The 11,393-nt window shown below is 38.1% G+C and overlaps 1 protein-coding gene across 1 annotated transcript in view; it reads right to left on the bottom strand.

Annotated features, from left to right (window-relative positions):
* LOC107554250 (S-adenosyl-L-methionine-dependent tRNA 4-demethylwyosine synthase-like) overlaps positions 1 to 11,393 on the bottom strand; it is a 70,644-nt gene that overhangs the window by 29,728 nt on the left and 29,523 nt on the right. The window contains exons 11-12 of the mRNA XM_016236707.1: positions 10,767 to 10,961; positions 3,197 to 3,335 (exon numbers count right to left, since the gene is read on the bottom strand). Coding sequence (XP_016092193.1) covers positions 3,197 to 3,335; positions 10,767 to 10,961 — 334 coding nt within the window. The remainder of the gene's footprint in view (positions 1 to 3,196; positions 3,336 to 10,766; positions 10,962 to 11,393) is intronic.

Genomic DNA, 11,393 nt, shown 5'->3' with positions numbered 1-11,393 from the left:
CTTTTGACAGTGCCTTGCCACCCATAGTTGATTGTTTGCTTCAGTTGCACTACTAAGAACCGAAATGCTCCAGGAAAGCTCTTTTCATGCTGAGCTAATCAAAATGACCACCGCTGATTATAGTTGAAAGCCAAATGCATTTGTGTGCCATTGAGAAGGTGATTAGCTACACCTGATTGAGTTTAAAGTCATTTTTAGGAGGGGGTGATCCTTTTTACAACTCAGTGATTGTTTTCTGACATGTTGGTGTTATTTATATCTTTGACTTGGATGTTATAAGTTGCACTGAGTAAATACAGCTGGATAAAACAGAAACTGTGTCCATCTTCATTTCAGGCTGCAAAGCAACAAAATTGTATTTTTTTTTAAAGGTGGGTGATTCTTTTCTATACCCACTGTGTGTGTGTATGTGTGTGCGCGTTTTTGTGACAAATGAGGACATACATTTGTATAATGACAAAGGTATGACATAGGTATCACAAGGAGGTGGTAAGGTGTAGAACCATCTCAAGGATGATCAGAAGAAATGGACAACACCTGAGTTAAATATATGAGTGTCACAGCAAAGGGTCTGAATACTTAGGACCATGTGATATTTCAGTTTTTCTTTTTTAATAACTCTGCAAAAATGTCAACAATTCTGTGTTTTTCTGTCAATATGGGGTGCTGTGTGTACATTAATGAGGAAAAAAACTTAACTTGAATGATTTTAGCAAATGGCTGCAATATTGTTAAGAGTGAAAATTTTAAGTGGGTCCGTATACTTTCCGTACCCACTGTATATATACACATACAAATCACAGAAAACACAGCCGAACACAGATAAATAGATTGGTGCTGAATATTAGTTGATTTCGAAAAAAGAATCCTATCAACACCAAACAATATGGGGATACTGTTTCTATTGTTGTTATAGTGTTGTAATTCAACAGCTTGTTCTCCGTGATGTTTGTAGACTTGCACCAAACAAACTCTCATTTAAATTCAACACCCGGTGTTGTATAAATGGAGTTCTGCCCATTTTGTGAAAGTGTCTGAGGCGGGTTACTGGTGTTATGCGTTCCCTGTAACTGGTTTTATGGCAGAGCTTCTTTTCAAGGTCATGAAATCACACAGGAAAACATATATCTCTGGCAGTGCACTTTCAAGGAAACTACTAATAAAAGCATGAGATATTTAAAAGCTCCTATATTGAGTTCCTAATGCCAGTTTATCAAGAACGAGTTTGAGTTTTGTACAGTGCACAGAAATTACATGAAAAAAGAAACAACACAAAATTAAACCGTATATAATAAATACAGATTGTTGGCCAATATCTGAGAATCAATTAAGCAGAATTCGCACTAACAGCAAACTTAATGAGGACGGTATGTTGTAGTTACAGGGGAAAAGGGAAAAAATGGAATAGAACTGTTATGGTGATGAATGCTGAGAATAAAACAGCCATTAATGATTTTGTATTTATACTTGCGTCATATTTATCACTGACAAACAGAAGTCAGAAACAAATACCTCGTAATAAAAGTTTTCAAATGTTAGAATTATGAATAAGCCATGGCACAATTAGTACAGAAAATGGTAAACAAACTGTGTAAGGAATCAGTGTGAGTCTAGACAGGTGAAGTTCAAGCGATGGAGGCACAGCAGGTGTCAGTCACATGAAATTCTCGCTCTTGTCTCAGAGCCAGACTTTCACCATCAGCATAAAGTCTGGTAACACTGCAGCTTATTCTGGTCACAAATCTCCCACTGAAACAGGAATGGCCAGTTGGAATGACATAGGACGTTTATCTTCAAAATAAAACTTATATATGCATTTCCTTGGCTTATTGCTTCTTTTATTCGCAAGTCGCTTTGGATAAAAGCACTATCCTGAATGCCTCACAATCCTGCTGCCTACAGTGCCATCAATGTCAAGTTGCTCTCTTCAGTTAGAAAGCGACACTGCAGGTGATCTCAACTCATTAGAAAACAGAAGAGCACTTTCTGTTCGTGTGTCTTTCTTTTTATGACTCACATATGCACATATGTACACACACACACACACACACACACACACACACATAGAATGAGCGGTCTGTTCAATGGCAAATGCAGGGAAGTCATTACAGAAGTTTAGCACACATGCACAGTGAATCATCTCTGAATGATGGCACTTAAAATCATTAAGCAGTAATGCCAAGGCCCCCCCGTATAACAAACTGCTTTTGTCATCTTAGCATGCTGAACCCAGAGTAAGAGCCGTTGACGGACAGCGCCTACGCATCCACTTCATCAAACTAGCATTTTTAACATAACTTCACCTCAATAATCCAGTTAAACCTGAAGTTGTTTATTCAGCACCTTCTTTTGATGGTAAAAAAAATGACATTGTTACAGGCCGACAAACGTTATTACTCAGATAAATCACAGGATTTGGGTTAAGATGAAATCAATCCTGGAGCTTTGCAGTCATGATGTTTGGAATTAACAATCGATAGCAAGGATTTCCACAGTGTTTTGTACAGGCCTGATATGAATTACATGAAAAATAATGAGTGAAGAGAAGCAAGAAGAACAGATTTTGGCAATTAAACAATCATTTTAGGGCCTACACGAGTTTTACACGCAGTAATGCACAACAGAACTATTAACCTTGTAAAACACTTAATAAATGTTGACTTGAGCGATTGTTGAGAGCTAAATAAATACCAGTCTCTTTCTGTCTTCATTGTCTTCAAACAATGTTTGTAATAATCATCACAGGCCAATGATTATTAGTGTCAATACAAGTCATTTAAGAGCAATGGTGCTGATGTCCAAGCTCTGGCTGATTCATTAGGATCTGCACACTATTTAAAGGTCACAAGCAGCATACAGTGTTACCCAGGGTCTTGCACTCTTGATAATTACAGTTCTATTTGGGTTTCTTGCTAAGCAAAGGTCAACATAGGTGACTATTGACAAAAGTTGGTCCTAAAAAAATGGACTCGGCTTCTTTCAGACTAAGATTGCAAAAGATGCCTTATATATCTAGAACAACAGTCCCACCACTAAGACCAGAATTTCAGATTTTTTTTCTAATTCTTAAATGTGGTTTTCAGGTTGTGTGACTATGAAGTCAGTGAGATGGCAGTATTACATGCTCAAAAAAAATCAACTGTTCTACCAGAGTCAAAACTCTTGTTTTATTTGGATTACAGCACAGTGGACCTACCTTTTCACCAAGAGCTCTGAGACTGTCCAAGAAACGCTGCCAGAAGTCTTTGAAAAGGGGGCGGTCAATTTTCTTCAGACTGTCTTTTGTGCTGGCATCAACGCTGACATAAAGTTGTGTAATGGGCACAAGACTCCTATAGATAGAGAAAAGTAGTTGGAGGGATAATTAACTTAGCATTGTATAAAGAAAATCTTGCTTTTTAACATATTAACAAAACTGAAGAATATTGGAGTGTATAAGCATCAGGATTTAAACCATTTTTGGCCAGCCAGAGCAAGAGGCTCTATTGTATCATATTCTTTGTCATTGTGCATGTGTAAAGCATAATAAAGCAGCACACAACTGAGTGATTGAGGTTTTGAGATGAAAACTGGAGTTAAGTCAAGAGTAGGAAACGTGTACGTTCAGACAATGTACCGTACCAACTGCCAGAGCTGCATTAGCCAAAAAAAAAAACTCAGTCACTCAGTTCAGCTCACCCTATCATCATTTTAGTAAAGACATTGTCTTTCTAATTAGGGAATATCAGTGTCTACAGTGTAAACGTTGCCAGATTCTTTGTCATTGTGCATGTGTAAAGCATAATAAAGCAGCACACAACTGAGTGATTGAGGTTTTGAGATGAAAACTGGAGTTAAGTCAAGAGTAGGAAACGTGTACGTTCAGACAATGTACCGTACCAACTGCCAGAGCTGCATTAGCCAAAAAAAAAACTCAGTCACTCAGTTCAGCTCACCCTATCATCATTTTAGTAAAGACATTGTCTTTCTAATTAGGGAATATCAGTGTCTACAGTGTAAACGTTGCCAACCACTATGCAGTAAGGCAAGGTATCTGAGTGATAAGTAATGGGCAAAATCCTCCTTGTGGTTTCCCTATGGGCAAGTAGACAAGTCAATACAGCCACTGATTTTCAAAACAGACAAGCTGATATGCTGACCCTGTGTCTCGTTCAAACATTGGAGTCATCTTAAAAACATCCTGAAGAGTAGATTTACATACATTCTCGAAAATCTCAGCAGGCAGATGAAAACCTCCTCTTGTGTTCTGATTCTTAGCTATTTTTGAACTCCTAGATCTCAACAAGGCTTTTGACAGTCTGCCACAATATTTTCCAGATATTAGCATTTAGCATCACTGATACTGCTCTCCTCTGGTTAATATCCTACATTAATGAAAGGCATTAATTCCTACTGATAACCAAATCAAGTCCTGCTCCCATTGCTCATGGTGTCCCCCAGGGCTGAGTTCTGGGCCCTTTCCTTTTTTTAATTTACATAAATAATTTGATGGCATGCACTCAGATACCATTACTATGCCAATGAAATGCAAATCTATATCTGCTGACAGGCCTGGACAGGATTTCCACTTCTAATACATTTGTATGCATGACGTTAAAACGTGTGCATGTCTAACTTACCAAAACTCAGTCCTGAAAACACCAAAGTCGTTTTCTGTGTTTAGACATTTTATTGAATCCCTCATCCATTATACCAATCTAGGTCTGATTTTTGACTTCATCCTCAGCTTTAAGTCACACATGAACCACCTTGTCAAACATCTTTCCTCCACCTCCTTGCACCACAATATCTAGATTACTCGATTCAACTTCTTTCCTGCTCTGCCAATTTATTAAAGGTCACTGTATGAAAGCCCAACGATGCCACCCAGAGGTATCTTTATGTCTATAACCTTTTAAGGCTTGGAAAAGGCTGAACAAGTCAAGACATGCCCGGACAAGTATCAGGAGGCAGTCTATATGTATGGGTGGATAGATTGATTTGTTCATTGTGCAAGAAAATGGACTACTGCATGTTTATTTCTTCTGTGAGTGATTGATTAAAAAGTAAGTTATCCGTTTTATAGTCTATGCTAAGTCAAATGTTGACACTTGTTCAATACTGCTTAACTGTGCATGTTCCACTGCATAATTGATATTCATAAGCTAAAATTGTACACCTGTTTACGGTACATATTTAAATGATAAACACTTTGCCAAAATAATTCAGCTATTTAAATGCAACTTGAATGCCTTATTACCTGATATTTGATACTGTTATTTACTGTCACTGCTGCTGTGTGTAATGTTTATTTCTTTATGCTAGCCATATTATTGTTTATATTACAAATTTTATATTGTATTCTGTTTTCTCTGTTCATTGTAGACCACACACATGCATCCCTTATGGGCAAGTGCCTGTAACAATTCAAACATGCAAGGATAATTCAAATAAAATCCTTCAATTGGGACCTGCTCTCTTTCTCACGTTTCTCTAACCGGAAACTCCCCTCACCATTTCTTCTAAAGTTCGGTTATTCTACCTAATCGAACCCTTGAGCGTCCCATATGCTCGTACAGTCACCAAAATTCGCTTTTACATGGTGTTTCAACATAAATGTGTGTTGGCAGTGTGTGTACACCAACCTACAATGATAAAAATCTACCTACTCTTTTAATCCACATAAATCATAAGCAGTGTCTCAGAACAAGCCATTCACAGAATCTGTACAAAATGACGTCACTTTGTACAGGCCCCCACCCACGACTGTTGACGGACAGTGCCCTATTAGCATAGATCCCACTGAGTGACAAGCATTAATTGAGCCCTGTGGTTCCCCCATGATTTTCTTTGGGCCTACATGTATTACAAATGGCGAACTTTGTGTCTTCTTCACTCACAGAGATGAACTTCCATGCTGACGACATGTTTACATGCAAATGTGAGCATAAGTGTGATGTCAAAACGGACCGGCTCGGAATTGGCAGTCTGACCAGCCGGTCACTGGTCCAGGCTGATCATGCTAACTCCAGTTCCTGGCCAGTCTATTTTGAGTTGAAACTTCAAAGACACATTTTGGGGACACCTGAGAGTTGTATTACATCTTGTAAAAAGGGGCATATTAGATGCCCTTTAACAGTTCCCAGGTTCAGACTGCCCTCCTTGGGTCCTTCACACATTTAAAACCTAATTAAAACTCTTAAGTTTACTCAGGGTTATTCCAGCTTTTTTTATTCTTATTTATCTAGTATCTTTTTGTTATATGGTTTACAGTTGTTCAGTGTCATGCATTGTGAAGAATCCTAAAATTAGTGAAAAGTACTAAGGCAAAAAACAATACATATTATTACGCAAAAATACTGTAAATAATTTTACTGAATTCTGTTCTAAAATCTAAGAGTGAAAGTTTTAGAACTGTACTTCACTTTGTTCAAATGAAAATGGAGGAATAGAAGTGCTCTCTTGCCCTGCACATTCATTTCTGTCTACAGCACATAAATAAAACTACAAAAGAAAATACTATATAAATAATATACTGTACTAAAACACAAGCTCTTTAAATATATAAACCAATCAAGATCATTGAAATAAGTTTCAGCATCACTGATAATTTTAAGTTGTTAGTGTGAGGTTTGTGCCGGTGTACCATTACATCCTTTCCTCCTGAAAAGAACGGAATAAAACATTAGCATACTGATATGAGTAAAGCAGCAGGTCTAGGATCTCATTATAACAGCATTTAAGAAAGCAGGGAAGGTTCAGTGTTGGGACCCACAGTGAATATAATTTTTTGCCTCTGTTGGTTTGTTTATCATGCAGAAAATGCCTGCTTCAGCAGAGAAGCGTGACGAAGCTTGCAGCTACGAGATAAACAACAACGATTGACAAGTGTTTCTCACTTCCTCAGCACACTGTCAACATGATATTCCAGCAGCTGGGGTGACGGCCCCTTACCCTCAGATAACCTGCCTGATCTGTGAGAGGATTCGGCGTGCAGCATTCGGGAGAATGCGGTGAGGATGTATTTTGCATTAAGCTGGGGAGCAGAAAGAGTGAGAGAGCTAAAAGCTTTTTGGCTGCTCCTGAAAACTCATGAATTTAGCACAATCTGGTGGAATTGAGGGAGCTGGGAGTCAAAGAAGCTGTAATTTGCAATTCAGTGCATGATTATGGCTTATCAGTCCAGTTACAGCCCAAGTAGGACTTCAAAGACTGAGGGAAAAACTTCCAAGCTGGAGGATGTTCAGCTGTTAGAACTACTGCAGATATACAGAGAACAAACGCATTCAAAAATAGGCTTTGTACATGCCCGGACAAGTATCAGGAGGCAGTCTATATGTATGGGTGGATAGATTGATTTGTTCATTGTGCAAGAAAATGGACTACTGCATGTTTATTTCTTCTGTGAGTGATTGATTAAAAAGTAAGTTATCCGTTTTATAGTCTATGCTAAGTCAAATGTTGACACTTGTTCAATACTGCTTAACTGTGCATGTTCCACTGCATAATTGATATTCATAAGCTAAAATTGTACACCTGTTTACGGTACATATTTAAATGATAAACACTTTGCCAAAATAATTCAGCTATTTAAATGCAACTTGAATGCCTTATTACCTGATATTTGATACTGTTATTTACTGTCACTGCTGCTGTGTGTAATGTTTATTTCTTTATGCTAGCCATATTATTGTTTATATTACAAATTTTATATTGTATTCTGTTTTCTCTGTTCATTGTAGACCACACACATGCATCCCTTATGGGCAAGTGCCTGTAACAATTCAAACATGCAAGGATAATTCAAATAAAATCCTTCAATTGGGACCTGCTCTCTTTCTCACGTTTCTCTAACCGGAAACTCCCCTCACCACTTCTTCTAAAGTTCGGTTATTCTACCTAATCGAACCCTTGAGCGTCCCATATGCTCGTACAGTCACCAAAATTCGCTTTTACATGGTGTTTCAACATAAATGTGTGTTGGCAGTGTGTGTACACCAACCTACAATGATAAAAATCTACCTACTCTTTTAATCCACATAAATCATAAGCAGTGTCTCAGAACAAGCCATTCACAGAATCTGTACAAAATGACGTCACTTTGTACAGGCCCCCACCCACGACTGTTGACGGACAGTGCCCTATTAGCATAGATCCCACTGAGTGACAAGCATTAATTGAGCCCTGTGGTTCCCCCAAAAAAATATATACTGCTTTAGAAAAAAAATCCTGGTCCATTTATCGAAACTCAAAGGAAAAAGAGACGCTCGATAGGAACAATATTACATTTCTGAAAAATAATAACTAAAATAGTAGATCGTGAGTAATTTTAGACAATACAAAAGTTTGACATCTGTACTGAAAACAGATGATCAAAGACAGATGTCTTGAGTTTCGAACAGCAGAAACTTTAATTTGCGAATGATAAAATCGAATCAAACTGACTTTGTGTGCTGACTGTGCCACCCCACCTAATAACATTCCCGGCAGATATCATCAGAAAACTCCCTTTCTTAGCTGCAGATCTGTTTTGTAGCCATCTACGCTAGACATCTCTGCTGAATTTTTCAGACTACTGCAGACGGAGAAAAAAAACCCGCATCAAGCAGTCTCCAAATCACCCCATATTCTGGAGTATGAAGGCAGTGCGGTAAAACAAAACCAGTGATGTTAAGGGAGTTGCTTCAAATGCTAAGAAAAAGCACAAAAGGATTCAGTTCACATCTTAAGATCCTTAAAAACCCATCGTGTGTGACCCCTCAATCCCACGAAATTCTGATCCAGATGTCCGCAAAAGTAATTAACTTCTGGATCTAGCAGTGAAATCACAACCCATTATGAGCAGACGTTACCTGATTGTTGAGATGAGGAATGAGCGACAGGAATGTGTTACGTCCCAACAGGCACATTTTGGAAGGAAAAGAAAATTTGCTGGCATTAGATTGTTTTATGACACAATATTGGTATGTCGTTGCAAAAATAGTCCTAAGAGTGGGGGACATCATTTTCTGCCATGACTTACCTAAATCACAAAGAATTTGCCATCAAAACAGAAATGATTTCCCTTGGTAGTAACATTTGACTTGATAAAAGCAGCATGATTCATTCCACTGTTTAATTTACAAATGTGTCATTTAGCTGGTGCTTTTATGCAAAGCAACTTAGTCAGTGAGAGTTTGGGAATTGGCTCACTATCAATTCATGAACTTGAATTTAAAACAAATTGGTCACAGGATATTCTGTATTATTGCAATTAAAACTACACTTACAGCATATGATTTTTTTTACCATTTTAATTCTACCTCCTTGAACTCAAATGACAATTCTGTAGTCTGTTTTTAAACATTCTTAATTCTGAATGGCATACAATCCTGCATACAGTCCACCCTTTAGTTTTGAAGACCATTTGATTAATATCATGGGATTGAACCTACAAGCTTTCAGTTAACAGCCCAGAACCCACCACACCACCCCAAAACATAAACTTCATGAAAGAATAAGTCAACTTTTGTGCAGTCTGTGATTGGAGTACATTTTCTTTTTACATCAGATTTCAGCATTAACCATCAATTGTTATATCACCCAGAAAGTTTGCAAAATGTTCTAAATTAATGATGAAGATGCACAAGGAAATGCAATGGGAGATTTCACTTCAGTTATGGTAGCTGAAGGTCAAAACAAATAAGCAGCGTTGTGAACCTTTTTTAATGCTGCAATCACAGATATTTCCTATTCATATGGAATTAAGACTTTTCAGAGAATGCCAGAGTTGGAAGAAAAACAGTATATAATCTGATCAATTATATTTTTCAGAGGTTGTTTGAGGAAAAACACACACACAATTAATTCAGATGTACTGTATGAAACACCAATTATTATCCAGAAAGGAAAACTAATTTCATCCAAATGGGGCTAAAGAAATCATTTCTTTACCAACTGTACGCTCTTTACTGACACCCAAAAAAGGTATAAAATAATTTTTTTTAAAGTTTTTAAAAAAAAAATCAAATTAAAATAAAATCTATAATAAAATAAAAATGATTAAAAAAAACTATGTCCCCTAAATACGTCTGTATGGTCCAATGAGATCAATATAACTCTCATAACTCAATGTTGCTTTACAAATGAAGTCTCAGCGAGATGCCCTTTCCATCTGATCTCAGCCTGTCAATCTGATCCAGCAACAAAGCTCATCCTCTTAATGCTGCTGAAAGCTGATGGATCCACTACTGATCTGATGCAGCAGATGCTGAAGAATGTGACAGGGTGCAAATTAATAAATTAGACCCAGTCGAACTGCACTTAGAGTCTGTCCTGTTACTGCCTTCTGCAAACCGTAGTGACAGCTAAATATACCCCAGTGTCTGTTGGACAATCTCTGAAACTGGGAAGGTGTTCAGAGTGTAGAGACGTCAACATAGTGTTATGTCACACAATGCTTGAACAGCTTCCAACTGGATATGTGCCTCTGAGGAAAAAGGATTTAAATATATTTGGCTATATTTATATCTCACCAGACAGACAAAAAAACTAAACTAGTTATTTCTGCACAATCACAGTATAAAGGCCTATTAAAAGCATGTGAGAATTTTCTACCTAAGTTTTTGGCACAACAAGACTTCCGAAGCATACTTTTATTTCACTTGTAAGCCAAAAAAAAAAAACAGACCAGAACGTCGACATTGGATTTGATGCACAAATACCTTTCATGTCATTTGTTGCAATCAAATTTGGTGTGCAATAGAAAGTAGACTGTGTCCAATAAGTGTATCTAGTAATCAACCAACCCTTTCAATCCACTGTTGTTTGTTTGAAGGCGGCAGAAGAGCTCAGCTGAAGGTAACAGACAGCGACGCTCCGGGGAGTCCTTACCTCTGAACTGGCGAATCATGTTCCTGTGGTTCTCCACAGCCTCCTGAATGATCTTCTCGGCCGGGTCCATTTTCCAGCGCCACTCCGTGCCCACTGGGTTGGTGTGGTGTCTGCACAGAGAGAATTAGAGAGGACAGATCCTGTCAGCACGTCACCATCATAGCATTACAAGCCCCGGACCACAGACTCATTCCCCTGAGAACAACACCTGCACCCCCACTGCGCACAAATTAGTGTCCTGTGACCCTTTCAACAGCTCTCACATCACATGAAAGGGCACAAATGCCAGGCAACAGGGCCTTACTTCCGTCCCCTGCCGCAAATAGCAACAGGAGCTGAGACAACGCTGAATGTGACACCATACCCCTTCATTTCACCAGGGCAGGGGTAGAGCCAAAATCTATTATGAGGATGTATAAAACTAAATTTTCTAAAATCGACTAGTCAGTGGGTTGTCTGAACAGCTAGCAGTTTTTTTTCCCATTCAGTTTTTATTTGAAAGCTTAAAGGGATAGTTCACCCAAAAATGAAAATTCTGTCAT

The sequence above is a fragment of the Sinocyclocheilus grahami genome, unplaced genomic scaffold (assembly GCF_001515645.1).
Source record: "Sinocyclocheilus grahami isolate Dianchi unplaced genomic scaffold, SAMN03320097.WGS_v1.1 scaffold496.1, whole genome shotgun sequence".
Taxonomy (NCBI): Eukaryota; Metazoa; Chordata; class Actinopteri; order Cypriniformes; family Cyprinidae; genus Sinocyclocheilus; species Sinocyclocheilus grahami.
The sequence above is the reverse complement of the archived record's forward strand: the minus strand, read 5'-3'. Positions and strand labels throughout refer to the sequence as shown.